At 40.9% G+C, this 20,943-nt stretch overlaps 1 protein-coding gene across 4 annotated transcripts in view; it reads left to right on the plus strand.

Annotated features, from left to right (window-relative positions):
* The window catches only part of LOC139620249 (collagen alpha-1(XX) chain), a 54,228-nt gene that overhangs the window by 22,098 nt on the left and 11,187 nt on the right, over window positions 1-20,943 (plus strand). For all 4 annotated transcript variants that reach the window (XR_011690780.1, XM_071475589.1, XM_071475590.1 and 1 more), the window contains exons 8-27: window positions 3,144-3,263; window positions 3,353-3,517; window positions 3,735-3,893; window positions 4,018-4,190; window positions 4,566-4,695; window positions 6,858-7,003; window positions 7,499-7,628; window positions 7,935-8,074; window positions 9,424-9,550; window positions 9,691-9,830; window positions 9,932-10,064; window positions 10,922-11,067; window positions 11,183-11,312; window positions 14,623-14,739; window positions 14,835-14,981; window positions 16,032-16,088; window positions 16,588-16,626; window positions 16,742-16,880; window positions 17,577-17,719; window positions 20,759-20,868. Coding sequence is in view for 3 of the 4 variants with exons in the window: in XM_071475589.1 (XP_071331690.1) it covers window positions 3,144-3,263; window positions 3,353-3,517; window positions 3,735-3,893; window positions 4,018-4,190; window positions 4,566-4,695; window positions 6,858-7,003; window positions 7,499-7,628; window positions 7,935-8,074; window positions 9,424-9,550; window positions 9,691-9,830; window positions 9,932-10,064; window positions 10,922-11,067; window positions 11,183-11,312; window positions 14,623-14,739; window positions 14,835-14,981; window positions 16,032-16,088; window positions 16,588-16,626; window positions 16,742-16,880; window positions 17,577-17,719; window positions 20,759-20,868 (2,591 nt within the window). In the remaining variant the exon portion in view is untranslated. The remainder of the gene's footprint in view (window positions 1-3,143; window positions 3,264-3,352; window positions 3,518-3,734; window positions 3,894-4,017; window positions 4,191-4,565; window positions 4,696-6,857; window positions 7,004-7,498; window positions 7,629-7,934; window positions 8,075-9,423; window positions 9,551-9,690; window positions 9,831-9,931; window positions 10,065-10,921; window positions 11,068-11,182; window positions 11,313-14,622; window positions 14,740-14,834; window positions 14,982-16,031; window positions 16,089-16,587; window positions 16,627-16,741; window positions 16,881-17,576; window positions 17,720-20,758; window positions 20,869-20,943) is intronic.

The raw sequence follows: 20,943 nt of genomic DNA on the forward strand, positions 1-20,943 counted from the left end.
TTTTTGTGTTTGTTTTTTTTATTTCCAGAACAGTGCAGCATTGATCAGTATGACATTTAGCTACTGCTCCATTTATTGACAAATATTTATTTAATCTCTTCTGATTGGTCTTCTGGTGTTGAGTTGTTGATGACCATAGTCATTTACGCATGTACATAATGTTCACAGACAGACAAACATACACACATACACACAAACACACACACAAATACCCTAGTACTGCCCCAGCAACAACACAGAGCACCCCAGTAACTGTTTAGAAACCACTGCTATAGTAACCACATGGAACACCATAACGACCACTTATTGTAAACCTGGTAACAATAGCAGTTAGCAACTTGTAAGCAACCAGGGTGGCTGTGGCTCAGGAGGTAGAGTGGGTCAATCCACTTATCAGAAGGTCGGTGGTTCACTCCTCCAGTCCACATGTTGCATGTATGGCTTTATGTGTGAATGGGTGAATGCGGCTCATGTTGTTAAGTACTTTGAGTGGTCAATAAGACTAGAAAAGTGCTATATACGCAGTCCATTTACCACTTTTTACTGACCTAGCATCTTGCAGGAACACCAAAGTAGCCACCTAACAACCAAATAGAGAGGCCCCAAAGTCAGACTCAGGCTCCAGGTGTTTGGGCTAATTTAACCCCGGTTGACCCCTCAAGACAATTGGAGGAGAAATCTGGTCCTGGACCTAGGTTAGTACCAATGTTTGACCCAGATTATTTTGTAATATTAAGGGTTCACAGATCCCATCTTAAACCTCCTAAACTGCTCACAGACTGATCGGGACCGTCCCATTTCGTATCAAATGTGTGATATTTAGGAGTTAAAACGGGGATGATTACGATTGTGATTACGTCAGTCCCTGAGCAGCAAAGGTAAACGTTCTAGCATTTGAGGCTAATGTTAGCTAGCATACTACTGTTGACAGATATTAAAATAGACAGTTAAAATCTTACCTCTAGAATAGATGACCTGTTTGACCAAACATTCTCTCATCCAGACTCATGTAAGCCCGCTGATTTTGTTTTTCTCTTTGCAAAGTTTTACTAACATGACAACAAGTTGTTGCACCACAGTCTCCATAGTGTTGTACATCTGATTCCCCATGAGATCACATGACATGAGATTCAATGAGATGAGATCAGATGAGGTGGTGCACTGCTCCCTGATTGCTCCCTCTGGCACAATAATCTTATGATAATAATGTGCTGCACCATCCTTTTGAAATCTTGTAGTGTGTACATGTTTGAGATTAGAGACCTGGGCCCTTATTCACTCAGCATCTTAAGGCTAAAAATAGCTAACTTGCCAATTAAGGAGAAACACCAAAAAATTATGGGCGTGTCAGTCCTAAATTTAGGATCCCTAATTTTTTTTATGAGTAATTCACAAAGCCACTTAGCTGTAAAGGTAGCACCTAAGTCTGAGAAAAGTTAGAAATAGTCAAGAGGACTGCTAACTCACAAAGGCCAAATTACAAAGAATCGTAAACGGGCTGCAGTCACTTCGCAACGCTGCGCTGCTTGGCAACGGGGAAAATTCAACTTTGCTATGCTGATAACTTTAAGGTCCCCCAGCCGTTTGTAAGCCAATTTATTCACAAAAACAGTAAATGCGCCGCAGACCACACATCATAGGGTACTGCATACGATTCCCTTTAGATATTCGCTAATTTCAGAGAAATAAAGGAGCTTCATGACTGCCAGTCTACCCGGTGTGATCGGTGCCATAGATAGAACGCATGTAAAAATTGTTGCACCATCGCAAGACAGGATATATTTGTAAACAGGAAAACTGTTAGCTCCTCCCGCATACAGTTTCAGTGCATTAGCATATTAACTCAATTCAACTACAATGACTGTAGTTGAAGCTATTTTAACACACAAACCACATCTTAATATTACAGTACTGACAAATATTAACCGTGTGCCTCTTTGGGAGTTGCTAATAATACATTAAAAGTTTCTGTCTTTGTGCTTGCATTTTACCGTTTTTCCCTGAGTCAAGCGACCGCTATGTACACATGGACTCTGTGTCTGTACCGGAAATTCGTTTTCAAAAGCCCTTCTAATCAAGACAAGAAATAAGATAATATAAGCTTAAAACAGGTAAAAATAATGCAATAAATGTAACAAAATGATATTTAAGCAGGACTATTTGTTTTCTAGGCTCAAAACATGAATTGGGTTTCTTACAACTACAATTCTAGACATTGTTGCAAAGTGACAAAGATCTACATGCATTCGTGGTTGGATCTTAATGGAGAGTGGCCTGAGGCAGCTGTTTGAAATGTATCATATTCATCAAATATCTCATGTCACTTGGTAAGGGACAGTGGATCACTCCCTACTTCAACCCACAACCTGAACCACAGCTACATCAAAACAGTTACAATATGTGGCTAATAGGCTCTCAGTAAGATTTAAGTGAGTTTTTATTTATTTATTTATTTTCCCCATTGAGTGAATTGAATGTAAGTTTTTATTGTAAAATTTAATTTTAATCTGAGCCTATTGTAGTCTGAGCCTGTCTTAACATCCACCTGTTATAAACCAATTAAATGCCACAACCCAAATGACGCCTCAGTTTCTTTCAGATAATACACAATTCATACCTCAAGTCCTTTTAGTATACTTAATCTCATTTCAGTGCTTATGTTTCGGTTGTCAGGCTAAGACACATCAAGAGAGACCTCAACTTCTTTCTGTACATTTCAGCTCATTTTGCTGCTTCTGTTTTTATCTTTGTTTAGTTTCTTCTTCAGTCTTACCCTGTTATTACTACTTTTACACCTTTCAGCTTCTCCTGCATTCACACCTTTGACAGCAATGCATTTCATCAGCCTATAAACATGCCACATTTTCATAAAAGCATAGTTGTAATAGAGCAGAAATAATCAGCACTGTTTGCTTGTAAATAATTGTTTTTTAATGCTGTAAATACAATAAAATTATAGTCTACCAAAGTCTTTACAGTTACTTTATGAGGTTTTTGTTAAAGCTTTGTAGTAACAACAAAAGATGAAGACAAAAAACAAAATAAAAAAAGGAATATGAAAATTAAGCACTTAAAGTATAATGGATTTTCCTGTCTTCCAAAAAAATAATAAAATCTTGTTTAATGCTGTATTTTTGTTCCAGGTCTGACCCAGTACAGTGGGGACCCTCGCACAGAGTGGCACCTCAACAACTTCACTACTAAAGACCAGCTGCTGGAGGCCGTCAGGAATTTTAGATATAAGGGAGGAAACACATTCACAGGTAAACACAAATCACACAATGCACCTTTGATACCATTTGAAACTGTACCGTATGTCTTTCATTGTGTAACCATGCATCCAATCTCCAAGGCCAGGCACTGCTCCATGTCATGGAGGAGAACATGAGGGATGAGGCAGGAGCGAGGTCGAACACACCATTTTTCCTGGTCTTGTTGACTGATGGGAAATCTCAGGATGACGCCATTGCTGCAGCAAACCGGCTGAAGAATGCCGGCGTGGAGATCATCGCTGTAGGTGAGCCTGAGAAGAAGAAATGGGTGTGAGGTGGTGTAGAGACTAAACACTTTAGGGCTCATGTTTTCTTTATGCCAGTCACATTCATTCCCCACATTTCTGTGTGCCTTATGTTATGTAACACAGAACCTGTAATGTTTTTAGTGTTTGGAGGTATTTAGTTCTAAATGGTTTTTGTGTTAAGTAGGTTGACCCATGTTATAACTGTGTTATTCAGGTGTGAAGAATGCAGATGAAGCCGAGTTGAGACAAGTGGCATCAGAGCCAGTGGATCTGAACGTCTACAATGTCAATGATTTCCCTCTGCTTAGTAAACTGGTGACACGGCTGGTCCACATCCTATGTGGAAGGATAGAGGACCACGGCATTGCAAAACGTAACTTGTCTGTCTTTGTATCTGCCTTAAAATGCAAACCTTATGTTTTCACTGCAGCCATTTGGTCTTTGAAATGATATCTCATTGGGGTCAATGGGTGAATTCTTTGTTGCTGCGTCTGCAGGAATGGAGCCTGCACCCACAGCAGACCCTGCCCTCTCCTACCCCGGTCCCACTGATCTGCGCTTCTCTGAACTGGGCTCCAGAGAAGTGAAGCTCCACTGGACCAATCCTGCAAAGCCAGTCCAACAGTACAGAGTGGTTTACCACAGCGCAGAGGGTCAGAGACCACAGGAGGTCAGAGATGTTACCGTGGATTAGACCTAAGCAGAGTTATCAAAAAAACAAACTTCCATCATGAAGAATTTCAAGCAGCCTCCAGATTGTATTATAGAAAAACATTTTCAGCACAGACAGTACTGAAGATGTCAGACAGGAAGGAATAAAGATGTTTATCATCTTGTGTATCCTCTGCAGTAAAGCTTTGTCTCAGGATGCAACAATAAAAGTAATGTAGTAGTGAGGCTGGTATTGTTTTCACCTTGTGAGTCTGTGTGTGTGATATTGTCTTATTATTATATAATTATGTGGCCCTGTATAAGAACTTCTAAATAGAATTGTTGATGTTTTATACATGTGTCTGTCTGACTGTACGTGATGCTCTGTCTCTAGGTGGTATTGGCCGGTTCAGAGTCCAATATGCTGCTGGAAGGCCTCTCTTCTCAGACTCTGTACCACGTGTCCATCTTCCCTGTGTATAAAGACAAGGTTGGCCTGGCACTCAGAGGAACTCTGACAACATGTAAGACTGATATCACTGCTAAATAGTGTATCTGAAAAGATTTGTTTGTTCATCAGTTACATGTCCCATGATTTTGTTTGTCAACAGATCATTTGCAGTGTCTCAGTCAACACTGACATTAAACTAAATCCTACTCAAAATTATTGTGTGTACAGCCAAAGCTCCATATATATTTTATTCTCATAGAGCTCCATTGTTATCCAAAAACTGTTAACCTTCACACGGTGTCAGAATAATTGGAAAGATTAGTTTCTGACTGGGAAAAATCATGTGAACCTCCTTAATGTCAGAACAACAAGTCACAAAGTCTAAACATGTTGGTGCATGACTTGCTGAATTGTTGACGTTATATACTCAGAAATATGCTGGACAAAAGTAAATGTTTGGTTGAAGGTGAGAAGTTTTTGGCTAACATTTAATTTGAAATATCGTTTTAGGTTGTAACTGTTAGCTGGTGTTCAGGTAGAGCGACCTGGATTAGTTAGAAAAGTAGATCATGAGCAGTAACACTGAGTATAAGTGACTCAAATACTGTAAACAGTGATCAAGATATTGTGTTAATGCTCTGTGCAATGAAATACAACACATGAATGCACCATGCACCATGAATGCAGCATTAATCCAAATACACAACCTGCTTTCATAAATAATCATCACATCAAAACATTTGGCTGAACCAACAGTTCAAAAAACAAAAAACTTTTGTCAAAAGCTATAGAGCCCAACTGTTTTTATTTAAAATATTTGCAACGTATTTGTTTGTATCCTGTTGATCAAGATTTGAATCTTTTGTAAGAACCAGTTTATTTGAGGCTGAGTGCCACAGACAAGCTAGGGAAGGTGGAGGCACTGATAGACAAACTTAGATCTTTTCAACAAAAACTGAATATTTTTATTTTCTTCAAGTAGAAATACTAAACATTTGTTCGTAGCTTTATTTCCTCTTCTTTGTACAGTATCAGAGTGTTTTTTCATCAATATTTTACCATCCTTTCTGAACACAACAGCATCACATTTAATTTTTTACCATTCTGGCTGCAGTGAGTGTTTGTCATATTTGTGAATAGTTTTCCATCACATTGTCTTTGGTGGGGTTACATTGTATTAAAAACAACTGCAAAGAATAATGTATGTTTTAAATAATAACTTAAAAAAATAAAATAAAATAAATAATAATAATAATAATAATAATGATAATAATAATAATAATAATAGCAGTAGTAGTATTAGGTAGCTTCAGAGTAGAAAGCATGTCTGTGATCCAGCAGGGCACAGATTCCTGTCTATATTGTTTAATTCAACACTGAAGCCCTGCTCTCTCACTGTGACTGTGTTGCCCTAAGAAGATATAAATATATATATATGTGTGTGTGTGTGTGTGTGTGTGTGTGCGTGTGTGTGTGTATACAATAAACAACAAATAAACAAATATAACCATATTCAGTTTAATCAGTATAATATCAGATTACCTTCACCAGTGCATAAGTTGAACACAGAGCTGACCCGCCCCATCTCTGTCCAGTGTTTTTGTATGGAAAGAGATTTGAACTGCGTGTAATAAAAAGTTAAATGGACTGTGTACATAGCACTTCTTCCAGTCTTATCAACCACTCAGAGTTCTTTACAATAGAAGCCACATTAACACACACAGTCATACAGCACTTACTTCCACACACGCTGAGCCAAGGATACTGTGATTGGAAGAGCTGGGGATGGAACCACTGACTCTCTGATCAGTGATCGACCTGCTCTACCTCCTGTACCAAGCCACATAATAAAAAGTTCAGTCGTGAATAATTTTTACCTTCTCAGTGAAATCAACAGGATGACTTGGACACTGAGGATTCTTTGAGAGAAATTAAATTACAGCTGAGGAGACCCATGGAAGGCAAAGCATGTTCAGGTCAAAATCAAGTGGAATATATGCTTACAATCAGCCTAGGCATGCTGCAGTTACTGCTGACTAGTTACTAGTCTGTTGGTTACTAAAACAGCAGGAAACTGAATACACAAGGTCTAAACAGTCTCCAGTTGCCACTAAATCACAGAATGTGCCCATTTGCAGGTCACACACTAGCCTGTAAAACCATGTTCATGTCCCTTCTCTCCTCATCCTTTCCTTCCTCTGCTTTCCTCTGTCTTTTCCCATCTCCCTCCCTCAGTGCCCCTTGCCATGCCCACCAACCTGGAGGTGACTCCTTCCTCCTTCAGCACGCTGCGAGTAAGATGGGGTGCAGTGCCTGGTGCAACACAGTACATGATCCTGTACTCAGCTCTCAACCATGGAGAGCCTGATGATGCCAAGGAGGTGGGAATTGGGTTTCTCTGTGTGCTGTGTGCTGTGTGTGTGTGGAGGGAAAGGAGAGGTAGGAGCAACAAGACTAATCCACAGCAGGTCAGCAGGCAGGTGAAAACATCATCAACAAGGCAAAAAGAGCAAGAAGCAGTTCATGTCTTGTTCAGATAGAGTCTATGTCATTCACAACCTCAGCTGTACCTGTTTAATCTGTCAGCAGCCTGGATATAATGATTACTAATGTGAAGAAAGAAACAGGTGCCATTGTGTTTTCTTTTTCAAAGAAAACACAATGGCAAAAAGAGGCAGAGGCAGAGGAGTGGTGTGTGTGAGAATTATAATTAGCTTAATTCCTCTAATTTCTTGCATTGCTTTCTATATTAAATTGAACAGCTTCTTACAGCAGTATTACTGCTGCATTAACATGAGCAGGAACAATACAGTCTCTGGACAAAGTGTTGTACTACATCTTGAGATATATCAACACGGCTCTCTCTGTTACTGCAGGATAAATTCAGTGCAGACCAGACAGTGGTGGAACTGGCAGGCTTACTGCCAGAAACAGACTATTCTGTCACCCTGTACGCTCTCTATGATGAGGACCCCAGTGACCCTGTCACTGCTGTCGCTGCCACACGTAAGACACTCACAATTACCCAGATGTTCTCATCCCTTATTTTAAATTTCCATTCCTATTTTCTTATTTCTGTATTTTCCCCCTTTCTTTCATTAGAGTTCACAATGCTGTCATACATTTTTCTCTTTTTCTGTCCTACCATTGTTCTCTCTATTAATTTCTTTCAAATCTTCCACACTCATCATTTACTTCCTTTTCTATTATCACCACACTTTATCAAGCAAAGAAACTCCCTAATTGTAAAATAAGTTGCTTCAGTGCACAGACCAATCGTTTGTCTTTCATCTTCTTCTTGCCTCCCTGTAGTTCCTCTCCCACTGCCTGTGAGTGTTCAGTTCCCGATGGTCACCCACAGTGTGCTGAGGGTGAGCTGGGTGCCCGGAGCCGTAGACGTCCCTGGCCACAGAATCACCTATAGTACCAACCACGGCAGTGACGTCAAACAGGTCATTTAAAAAGATACACTAATGTTAAAATTACAAACCCTCTGTCTCTGAAAGCAGCTCCACAGCTGAGACTGTATCTTTATTTTCAAAGAGAGATGTGTATTCAATTCTGTTGTGTGATTTTGAATAAGAAATATTTTAACACTGATGCTCTACCTTCCTTTGATATCAGTCAGTTGAAGGGAAACACAAACCTGTGCAGGCTGTAATAACAAAACCAATAATAACTGACTGACTGATGACTGATTTCTGACAGACTGACTAATGACTGACTGACTGAGTTGGAGTTTCTGGCTCCAACAGGTTCTGTTAGGGGGTGTTTACAGCTGCAGTGTTGCTAACATAGCTCATTGTCTCTAGATTTAGAGACTTTCTTCAAACAGACTGGATATAAACCTGGTTCATGTCTGGACCATGTATGGATGTCAGCCGGGGGCTTAGGGCTACAACTCTTGTTACAGGCAGTCTACTGACCTGCTCTGAGCTGCCTCAAATAAAAGTCTGTTACGTTCTGGAGTTGAGGCAAATAAACGTTAAACTGTTGTGACTCCAGACAGAGGCTGTGCTCTGTGTGAGGGACACAATAAGAACAATAGTCTGTCTCGGGGCGCCCTGGTAGCTCACCTGGACAAGCATGTTCCATTCGGGCTGAGTTCGGCCTGGGTTCAAGTTCAGCCTGCAGCCCTTTACTGCCTTACTGTAAGCGGTCCAGACATGGACATCAAATCATCACAAACTGTTGTGGATTTAAGTTCATTAAAACAAAGAAAAGGAAACAAATATTGCGCAGAGCATAAAATGCATTTTTGTTTAACTTTAAATAAATCATTACATAAACACACTTAAATTCAAAACCTAAGTTTATATATCTGTATGTGCGTGTCACACACACACGCACACACACACATATTTATATATTTATACATCAAAAGGGACCTTCTAAGAACCTGCAGAGTTTGCCTCCGTCTGGCTTCAGGACAACAAGGGATCAATTACAGTTCAACACTGGCACCAAAATGAGGCTTAAACCAGTTTTCTTTTGACAAATATGTTGATGTCACGCCAACACCTCATCAAGAAAATAAAATCATTTAAGTATATTGATGAATGGAGTATGTTATGGCGTTTTCCAAAGTTTTCTTATTATTTTATCATTTATTTTCAATACCTTTTTTTTTACAAATAAAAATCTTCTATAAGTATCTTGTTTGTACTTTTAGAATACCATCATTTTACTTTGTGCTCATTTGACATTTGACTGTTCAGTAACATTGATTATGTTGAAAGGTGAATGTACTGTGACTGCAGCCACAGTCTGTGTCAATCATTCATGATAAATGGGTTTCCAGGTGGAGGTAACAGGGCTGAACTCAGTGCTGGTGCAGAACCTGTCCTCTTTGTCCAGATACCTGGTTTCAGTCCAGGCTCACTACCCACAAGGCCTTTCTGCAGCACTCACCAGTAACGTCACAACACGTAAGACGCACATAACAACACATGTCTGGAGACATTATCTTACATTTCCTTTGATGTGTCAAGGGAACTATTTTGTGTGATAGTGACATCAAATTAAAGTCTCATTTTTTCTTTCCTTACACCTTTTCCTCACCTCCTAGTGAAGGTGCCCTCACCATCAGACCTCAGGGTGACTAATTTCTCAGGCAGTGACATCACTGTGCACTGGGAGGCTGCAGCTGATGATGTTGTATCCTATCTCATCAAGTGGATCTCCCTCAGTGGAAGAGACTTGAGACAGGTGAGGATGGATTAACGGATGGTGGGAGCATATAATGTGTTGTAATGATTGATATAGAATGTGAATAAATGTTACTGTTTTATCTTTGTTGTGTATTTTAGTTGAGGGTGGGTGGTGAGAGTGAAGGGGCAATCCTGGAGGGAGTGGAGGACGATAAGGAATACCAGATCTCTCTGTCTGCACTTTATGGAGATGGAGCTCAGAGCGAAGCTGTGGCCATACGCTATAGCACCTGTGAGTCACACCCACACAAAGCAATCTACCAATAACTAGGATTTCTGGACCCAAATGCAAACAAGCTGGTAGGTGCAGAAAATTTTTCAATCTACTCAAAAAGCCCAAAAACTGGTAAAGAAGGGAAAAACAGAAATAAACACTAAAACAAAAAGGAAAATGACGAAACTCAGGAACATGAGGAAACATCAGCGGGACTGACCAGGAACAAACAGACCAACTGACATAGACAATCTTCCCCTTCCTACTCTCACTCTCGTTCATGTGTCATTCCAAACCAATGTCAGAGAAGTGCAGCATCACTTTGGGGGAGTGTTAAGGGACCTGATTGATATTGGGCCAGAGACTTAAAAACACAAGGGGGGCAAGGGTTATTGAACACAGGTGAAACATATAAGGACAGGGGAGACAAATCACAATGGAGGGTAAACAAAACAAAGACAGGAAGAAAAATAACAGTGGGCATACAAAGTAAATTATTTCAAAATAAAACAGGAAATAAACAGATAAACCTGCAGACACAGGTGAGAAGCTTCAAACATCAGAATGAGAAAAAATGTGGCTAAGTGACTTTGACTGTGGCGTGATTGTTGGTGACAGTTGTTTAGTAAGAGTGTTTCTGAAGCTGCTGATCTCCTGGGATTTTCACACCACCAGTCTCTAGAGTTTTACTCAGGATGGTGTGAAAAACAGAAAAACACCCAACAAGTGGGAGCTCTGTTGACGTCTCATTGTGTCTGTAATATGTTTGACAATATGTTTAACTTGTGTGACAATAAAGGTATAAAATGAATATATTTATATAATATGAACTTAACATAGCTTGTAGTAAGTCTCTTTGTATTTTATCCCTGCAGTGTCTGGTGGAGGGCCGTCCAGTGTAACGATCTCTGAGGAGACTGCGGTCAGCTTGGTGGTCAGCTGGGTGCCCCCCAATGCTCACGTTCTCCAGTACCGTGTGTCCTACACTGCCCTGACTGGAGCTGAAACCCAGGACAACACTGTAAGTGAGCTGTAATCATCACCTCTGCAGCTGCTATGTCTTCATTCTGCTAGATAGTAAATCATAATAATTTACTTGGATGCTTGGCTTTGAAACGTGGGTTTGTTGTCTATAGGTGTTGGTCCCAGGTGGTGATAAGCAGGTGGTGCTAGAGTCTTTACAGCCAGACACACGTTACAGCGTCCTGGTCACCGCCGAGTACCGCAACAGAGAAGGAGGCAGCGGTTCAGCCCAGGGCAAAACCAGTAAGTCAGACACACTGAAAGGATGCATAGAGCTGAACAGCTGAAACAGTCACCTGCATAGGAATGGCAAGTTTATATAATTATAATATAAAAGATATGCAATAAAATAAACATGGAACTAAACTTTTTATGGAAATTCTTCATTTCAGAAAACAGTTGAGTAGTTGATACACATACAAACAGTTTATAGACCCTCCACTAATACTTACATCTTAAAAAGGTTGAATTATACATATTTAACTTCTATCAGTTTCATGAATAAAATCTCCAATATCAGACATTCATATTGTCAACATATATGTAGGAGAAATATATTATGTATATTGATGTATATGGATGTTTGATACCATGAATGATGATTAGTCTTTAGTCTAGCCACAGCCCCATGCCCAACCCTCCACTGGAGATCCTCAGAGCATTTCCCTTTGGGAGGTTAATGATACTCTTTTGAGAATGTTTACAGCTACGGCATACAGGCTCTTCTATGATGTCTTGGAGAAATCCAGTAACTCTGACGCTCTAAAAGAGAGCAGAGCCCTGTTTCCTTATTCCTGCTCCTCATCTGCAATACAGATGAACAAGGATAGAAACTTAGGTGATTAGACTGATTGATCCTCAGCAGACTCCATCCCCAATGCATCTGTAAAGAGACCAGAAAGACTGCCTCCTCCAACAGCCTTTCCAGAAGGGGGACAGACTTAATACCTGTGTCTCGACTCACCCTGGCAGCGGTTTTCCACTGTCCTGCTGACTGTAGTCCTGCCAGCTTTGTCAGTCCAGCTGTTATGAGGACTCTCTGTACATTGCAGGAGGGAAACATCCTGCTCTGTATGCATGGGTTATGAAACAAAGGCTCCTCCCCAACCTTACCAAACAGCTGGGAACAGTCTCTACTTGCATTTAAAAAGTTCTCCAGGCACTCAGGACCGACTGGTAAAGGCGGGGAGTCTGTGATGTGTCCACCTCATCCAGATTCAAAAGAAACAGGTGATTCTCATAGGCCAGGTCCTTCACTCTCCGAAGCAGCACAAATGCAGTTTGAGTTCAAAGCTGCTGCTGGTGGTATATGCAGCGCAGTCTGAACACAAAAAGCTGCTTTACGACTACAGACGTCTATCAGTCCCTGAGCTCCCTCTGACGCTGGTAAAAATAGCACAGCAGATCTAATTCAGTGAAAACCTCCCCAAAAGAAGTTAATCAATCTCTTCTGAGTTTCTTTGATGAGTGCATCTGGAGATGATACAAAAATATGCCGGTGCAAGAGCATAGAGGCTCCAGGTTGTGAACAACCAAAGTCTTTTCCCTGTAGGACAACTGGGGCTGGATCCACTTCTATCCAGACAATTGGCCAAGGCTAAGGCTAACCCGATGAATCCCTGCCTGGGCTGATTTAGGAGAGGCTCAATAGCCAGAGCGTACAGCACCCCTGTTTGATACCTCTCTGAACAGGGACTAGTTGGCTCAGTCCTCCCCCTACCTTTAACAAAACTGTGGCTCCTCAATACAAGAACTTAATCCATGAACTAAATTTTCCTCCAAAACCAAGGATTCAAATGTCTTAAACAAATAACATAGATCCACTCTATCAAAAGCTTTTTCCTGATTAATGGAAAAAAGTTCAAACATCCAAGTTTTGGAGTTTAGACAGATCAATAATGTCCCTAATTAAAAAGAGATTGTCCATCACTGTCCGTTCAGGAACACAATATATCCAACTTATGTACAAACATATCTATAAATTTCTTGAGACTATTTAAAAGACATTTTGCAATGATTTTATAGTCTGGACATAGCAGTGAAACCGATCTCCAGTTCTTCAGGAGACCAAAATCTCCTTTCTTAGGTAGCAATGTCAGGACTGCCCTCGTATAGCTCAGCAGGAAAATCCCAGAGTCCAGAAATCTTTTGTAGAACTCTGAGGGAAGTCCATTAATCCCAGGAGACCGACCACAGCTGAACTGTTGCACCACTACAGACATTTCCTCAAAGGAGATGGTAGACTCCAGTGAAACTTTCCTCCTATTCTCCCAGGTCCTATTATTATTATTACTATTCTTATGAGTATTATTATTATTATTATTACTATTATTATTATTGTTATTATTATTATTATTATTACTCTATAATTACTTTATCCTCCAATACTTTAATCTCTCCAATACGCTTCTCTAACTCTTCAAACCAGTTTCTTTCTATAGCTGTTGTGTTTGCCATGTACTGTTGACAAAAAGATTCAGATTTGTGTTTTCCCTATCTCCCACCACTGAACTAAGCTGTGAAAATCTTTTCTTCTCAGTCCCCACTGGCTTAGAAGAAGGCCTTATCATAGGTCAGTCTTACATTAAAGTGCCAATAGGGACAATGTTGAGGGTGTACAAGTTAGGAAATATCTGATGTAGCTAGATGGTAATGTGAAAAAACAATTTCTGCAATCACACTGGACAAAAGGGAGGCTGATGGTGGGTGAGGCTACAACCAAGATAACCTGTGACGCAGCCATGATCCTGATCCTGTCTGATGGACAGGGGGAGGCGAACCCTCAGGACACCATGACTCAGCAGGACAAAACTATTACTGACCAAGTTATTGACACTAAATCCACAAACCGATGACTTAAACTCTGTTTAACTTTTCGAAAGGGCCAAGATTAAAGATCGAAAATGCGAAAAGAAGTAATCCAAACATCCCAAACTCACTCAACACCCCCAGACAGACACACATCCCAGCATCCAGTGAGAAAGAGAGGGGGGAGAGAGATATGATGTTTATTTTAATAAGGTCACTTTAGTGCTGATCGTAAATATCTTTATAAATCCAGATCGTTTTGCAAACCCACCCTCCTGTTTGGAGCAATAACTCCTTCATACTCCTTAGAGCTACAGTTCATACCCTACTGAATTATTTTTTCATTATTTCTCTTAATTCATCAAATTGCTCTGAAAGTGATCCCAACGGTATCAATGGTCACTGTCGGTTGTCATTATAGTAAAGGTGCATTGATTCAGAGTTTGAGGGACAGTACTATAGGTAGGAATAAGTTTAGTCCTTATCTGACACCTGGGAGTCTAACCTTCACCCTGCAGACACCAAGGACTTAAAATTAAGTAAACAAGCCTCCTCAGTTCTGTTTTTAGTGACAGGGTTCAAAGGTCAAAGTTTAGCACTGGCCATGTAAATACTGATTAAAGGTCCTTGTTCTGTTTAACTGGTTTTTCTGTTCACCACTGAAAATTTTATGATCTCCTTTACCTATTTGTCTCTCTCTCTGTCTCTCACCCTCTCTCTACCCTCGACCCTCCCACCCCACCAGCCAGCCTGCGGGTGAGCAGTGTGAGTGTGGTCAGGTCAGACCACTCCAGCATCTGTGTGTCTTGGAGAAGTGTGTCAGCTGTTGATGGGTATCGTATTGTCATCCAGTCTGTTAAAGGTAATCTGTATCCATAGTCACTGACAGCTCCATGTACTTAACGCTGTCATAGAAACAGTGTTAATTAACCCACTGGTGTGTTTGTTTGTTTATAGACAGGGACACAAAGGAAGAAAGTGTGGATGACTCCAGCAGCAGACACTGCTTCACTGATCTGGAACCAGAGACTCTTTATCGCATAAGTGTGCACTCCCTTCTGGGCTCAGCAGAGGGCGCCGCTGTCTCCATCCTCCATCCCACAGGTTGGATTTGACCACAGTGTGTTAGAAACTAAAGTTAGTTTGTTTTACCAAGAAGGCTGGCATCTGCTTTTTGTGACTTTAAATAATAATGAATAATTTACATAAAATGTTCCTCCAACCTTTTCCAACTTATGGCCACTTGAAAATAACGAAAGAGAGGCCAATTAGAGCACTTTTAGTTCAACGATAATGATCGAACATTCAGGACTGAACTGAAATCACTTGTTAATTAACCATCTGTCTCTTAGCTCTTTGATTTTAACTCCTCCTGTTGCTGACTTGCTATCCATGTCAATTCTCCAGTTTTTGTCATGGATGTGATAATAAACAAGTACACAATGTGGTCCGGCAGGCAACAAAAAAAAAAAAATTCCTGTCATCAGTTGATACACACACACACACACACAAACACACACATTTTCTGATCTTCTATTGTTCAATTTTGGTAAACACATGCAGACTGTAGCCTCAGTTTCCTGTTCTTAGATGACAGGAGTGGCACCTGGTGTAGTCTTTTGCTGCTGTAGCCCATCTGCTTCAAGGTTCGACGTGTTGTGTGTTCAGAGATGTCCTTCTACATACCTTGGTTGTAATGAGTGGTTATTTGAGTTACTCTTGCCTTCCTACCAGCTTGAAGCAGTCCTCCTCTGATCTCTGGCATCAACAAAGAATATTCACCCGGGCAATTGCCACTCACTAGATATTTTCTCTTTTTTGGACCATTCTCTGTAAACCGTACAGATGGTTGTGTGGGAAAATCCCAGTAGATCAGCAGTTTCTGAAAGACTCAGACCAGCCCGTCTGGCATCAACAATCATGTGTTGCTGCCATGCCATTGGCTGATTAGATATTTACATTAACGAGCAGTTGAACAAGTGTACCTAATAAAGTGGCCAGTGAGCGTGTGTGTGTGTGTGTGTGTGTGTGTGTGTGTGTGTGTATGTGTGTATGGTTGGGGACCACTGCTATAGACAGATTCATACAGTAGAAGTCTTGACATTTTTGTTGTTGGTTAGATGAGTCATGATTTTTTTTTTGTTCCTCTTACAGCGCCAGCTTCAGCCGGAATTCCCTTCCATCCCCACATGTATCCAATCCACAACGAAGGTGAGTCATCAACACAGACTCATCTTATTATGAGTCTGAATTATTCTTGAGGCCACAACTTCAGTCCAAACTGAGCGGACATGTTATTTTCTGGAGGATTACATCACTTGTTTCTTTCGTATCAACATTAACACAATGAGAAAACATGTAACAGTTGGTTCTGGTGACCACTTTATAGTAATAATGAGGACTGCATCAAACTTCTTGCTTTATTTGTCTGTTTAAATGAAATTTGCTTGTAACCATCAATTTAGACCACACAGTGTTAAAATATACTTTCTCCCCAGCTACATATTGTGATACAGTTCTTTCTTGCATCATATCTGATAACATCTTCCTTCAGAGGTAATCTTATCAAATGGTCTTTGGCTATAGCTCATTTATTGTAATGTACCTACAGCCTGTTGTGAGACTTAAGTGTGTTTTGTCTGGACTGAAAATGCAGCTTGTTTGTCAGCCTCGATTTTAGTGGTTCAACACTGCCCTCTTGTGCTTGCAGTGTGTCCTGAAGTCACTATCAGAAACAGCATTGTCAAAGGTGAGACTGTCCTTACACAAACTGCAGACTCCCTATTAAAGGTCTCATTTTGAATACTTGAAACAACAGATTAAAAAATAAAACAAAAATGTAAAGTGTGTATTTGCTGTATCAGGGTTTGACATGATGGAAGCATTCGGTCTGACTCAGAGAGCTCACTCTTCTGTGGAAGGCGTTGCAGCCGAGCCTTTCATCTTCAACACCATCCCCACCTACACCCTGTACAGAGATGTCCAACTGACACAGAGCACCAGGTGAGATGAGTTCACCTAATGCTGTTTTCTCTTATTTTACTTGTATCTACATACTGTCCACAAGTGCAGCATTACATTAACGAACCTAAGTAACCTTTGTGCTCTCTGTTCAGCTGTGTTCAGTTGTGTTTAGAGGATTTTTCATGCTGTATGCATAGTGCAAACTTAAATGAACAATTTGTTTTGGTTACCTAACAATCTCCAAATGAGACTGGAGCAGTCCAATCCGTTACAGAGTCAATATCACATTCCAGAAATCCTCCTGAGGAAGAATGGCAAATCTACAGAGGATGTTTTCCACCATTCTAATCTATCTGTAGTCCATTTACAAGGGACGTCTCTCACCTGCAGTCCCCAAGTGTAAAAAGACATGAGGATGGTGAAGTTCATTCCAGCTTCACACTGAGGAGATCTCAGATGTCCTGTGTAAAAATAATATTGAAACTATGTATATGATTAACATCTGCAAACTACTACTACTGATTATAGAGCTACTTCACTGTCAGGATGTCACAGAATATGACTAAAATAACCAGCCTGACTGCTGCTTTTACTGACCTTATAAAATCTTCAGACACAAACCTCCCTCTATCATCTTGCAGCAACTGCAGATATGCTTTCTGATCCTGTAGTTGAGGGAGAGGCTGCAGCAGGTTCCTTTTACCTTGATGTGAACTGAGGAATGTCTCCCCCCAGGTTTATCCACCCTGCAGGTTTCTCTCCAGAGCACACCATCAGCATCGCCTTCCGCATGTTGCAGGATACACCCAAGGAGGCCTTCGCCCTCTGGCAGCTCACTGACGATGATTTCCAGCCCAAGATGGGGGTGGTGCTCAACCGTGAGTAATTTCTGCACCTGCCAATTGCACAGCCAGGAGCTTCATTCTTTCTTTAGTCTGCCGTCAGACCCTAAGACTCTGGACCAACTGTCAGCAGGACTGAAGATTTAAACATCCTCTTAATGAGCTGCCTTTTAAATTGGCTTTAACATGTTTTCACTGTTATATTTTCTGAGTGTGGTTAATGGTTTTATTAATTGGATTTTTATTAAATGGATCAATTGATAAGATGGTCAACAGAGAAATAATCAATGCATTTCAGCTTTTGGCCTTCATCAAGGTCATCACATCACACGCAACACATCACAGGTGACATTTAAATAAGATAAGTATGACACAAAAAAATATAAAAGAGCCAATCATACACTATATTGCCAAAAGTATTCACTCACTCATCCAGATATTTGAGATCAGGTGTTCCAATCACCTGCATGGCCACAGGTGTATAAAATCAAGCACCTAGGCATGCAGACTGTTTCTACAAACATTTGTGAAAGAATGGGTCGCTCTCAGGAGCTCAGTGAATTCCAGCGTGGTACTGTGATAGGATGCCACCTGTGCAACAAGTCCAGTCGTGAAATTTCTAATTCCTAAATATTCCACAGTCAACTGTCAGTGGTAATTATAACAAAGTGGAAGCGTTTGGGAACGACAGCAACTCAGCCACAAAGTGGTAGGCCACGTAAACTGACGGAGCAGGGTCAGCGTATGCTGAGGCGCATAGTGCGCAGAGGTTGCCAACTTTCCGCAAAGTCAATAGTTACAGACCTCCAAACTTCAGGTTAGCTCAAGAACAGTGCATAGAGAGCTTCATGGAATGGTTTTCCATGGCCGAGCAGCTGCATCCAAGCTATGCATCACCAAGTGCAATGCAAAGCGTCGGATGCAGTGGTGTAAAGCACGCCGCCACTGGACTCTAGAGTAGTGTAGACATGTTCTCTGGAGTGACGCGCTTCTGATAGAAATCTGATAGATGAGTCTGGGTTTGGCGGTTGCCAGGAGAACGGTACTTGTCTGATTGCATTGTGCCAAGTGTAAAGTTTGGTGGAGGGGGGATTATGGTGTGGGGTTGTTTTTCGTGAGCTGGGCTTGGCCCCTTACTTCCAGTAAAAGGAACTCTGAATGCTTCAGCATACCAAGAGATTTTGGACAATTCCATGCTCCCGACCATAAAGACATGGATGAGAGAGTTTGGTGTGAATGAACTTGACTGGACTGCAGAGTCCTGACCTCAACCCAATAGAACACCTTTGGGATGATTTAGAGTGGAGATTGAGAGCCAGGCCTTCTCGTCCAACATCAGTGTGTGACCTCACAAATGCGCTTCTGGAAGAAGGGTCACAAATTCCCATAAACACACTCCTGAACCTTGTGGACAGCCTTCCCAGAAGAGTTGCAGCTGTTTTAGCTGCAAAGGGTGGACTGACGTCATATTAAACCCTATGGATTAAGAATGGGATGTCACTTCAGTTCATATGTGAGTCAAGGCAGTGAGCAAATACTTTTGGCAATAAAGTGTATGTGAACACATATGTAACTGCCTATGGCCTTCAAAGGTGGGTTGGGCCTGGTCATGTGGCTTCAGGCCAATTGTTGTCCCAGGCTGGTGGAGAATGTTCAACAGGGGGCATGGGTGCCACCATGTTAAGTTCAAAACCTGGAGAGGTGAACCTAAAGGGCTGTACAAAAGGGGACCTTGTACCAAACTGTGTCCGTTTATTATGGTCAGACACAACAAGACATTTGAAGATGTCTCATTGGGCTGTGGGAAATGTGAAGGAGCATTTCTTCATTATTTTCTAACATGTTAATTGAGAAAGTGGCTATTTGCAGCTTCTTTTATTCAATTTTCATAGCAGTTACAGATTTAAAAATCTTGCACAATATGTGTAAGATATTTTCATAGCTTTGGGGTGAGATACAGTATTCATGTTTTTATTGTTTCAGGAGTAGAGATCATGAAATGAGTAAATGTACATTGTAAACAGTCAAGATAACAGCTACATAGCTGCAACATAATTCATTGATTTATCTATTCATTTATTTACCTGATGCAAGCAAAGCTAATTTATATTGTACTTTTCACAGACACTGGTTACAAAATGCTTCTTAATCAAATGAAAGAATGGAAATCAAAATACATCAAGAGTTAAAACAGATATACAGTAAGACATGAGTTAAATAAAAACCTGCTTGAACAGATGGTTTCGGTTGCCGTCTAAGAGTCCACAGAGTCCAGATTTCAAACTTAATGGAAGTATTCCAGAGGTTAGCAGCTGTCTGAAAGGTGTGATCTCCCTGGGTCTTGGATGTTCATAGTACGTTTAGAAGCCCAAAGACGTAGACCTTCTGCGGTGGGGGTATATAATATAATATATTCTGTCATGTAGAGCCCTAAAAGAGATTTTAAGATTAGTTATAACAGTAACAGGAAGCCAGTGCAGAGATCTTAAAATGGGATTTATATGTGAGCCTCTGTTTATTGTGTTTAAAAGCCTGACAGCAAAATTCTGGACAGATAAAACGAGAGTTACAATAATCCAGTCATGATGATGACTCACAGGAACAGGATGAGGTGTTTTTCTATATTTTTCTTATTGTCAACAAAATGCCTATGAAAAGACCAAAACCAAAAATGTATTAGTCCATCTCTTCTTGTTTACACCTCACCACCTTTTCCCTTCAGCTGATCTCTATCTGACTCGTTCTCATGTTGGTTTGGCCCTAAACCTCAACTTTTTCTGCGCCCCTCTTAATAACCAGCTGGGATCAGATCTCTTGTCCTTGGAGGATATTGAAATTCAGACTAACACACACAAACACACACACACAGACATACACACACAGCAGCACACAGTGGTCAACAACTATAGAACATTAAAAGCCAGTAGTGTGAAAACCCCACCAGAGGCGGTTCCTCACACCCAGCCAGATCAAACTGACATAAAGCAAACAGCTGACATCTTATGAGCCCCATAAGCCATGACTGTATAAATAAAAGCCATGACTGTACATCATCCTCTGTACTGCTTTACACAGCTACTACAAAGCATCTGGTGTACTTCAGCCTGGACTACAGGGGGGAGGTACAGGAACTGACCTTTGACCAGCCACAGGTCCACAGACTCTTCTATGGCAGTTTTCACAAGGTGAGATAATCAGACCAGAGTTGGTCTGAGAGGAATCCCAAGCTGCACAGTCACTGAGCAGAAAATTAAACTTTG

Source organism: Trachinotus anak, unplaced genomic scaffold (genome assembly GCF_046630095.1).
Source record: "Trachinotus anak isolate AG129_WGS33_773 ecotype Australia unplaced genomic scaffold, CSIRO_AGI_Tana_v1 ptg000004l, whole genome shotgun sequence".
Classification (NCBI taxonomy): domain Eukaryota; kingdom Metazoa; phylum Chordata; class Actinopteri; order Carangiformes; family Carangidae; genus Trachinotus; species Trachinotus anak.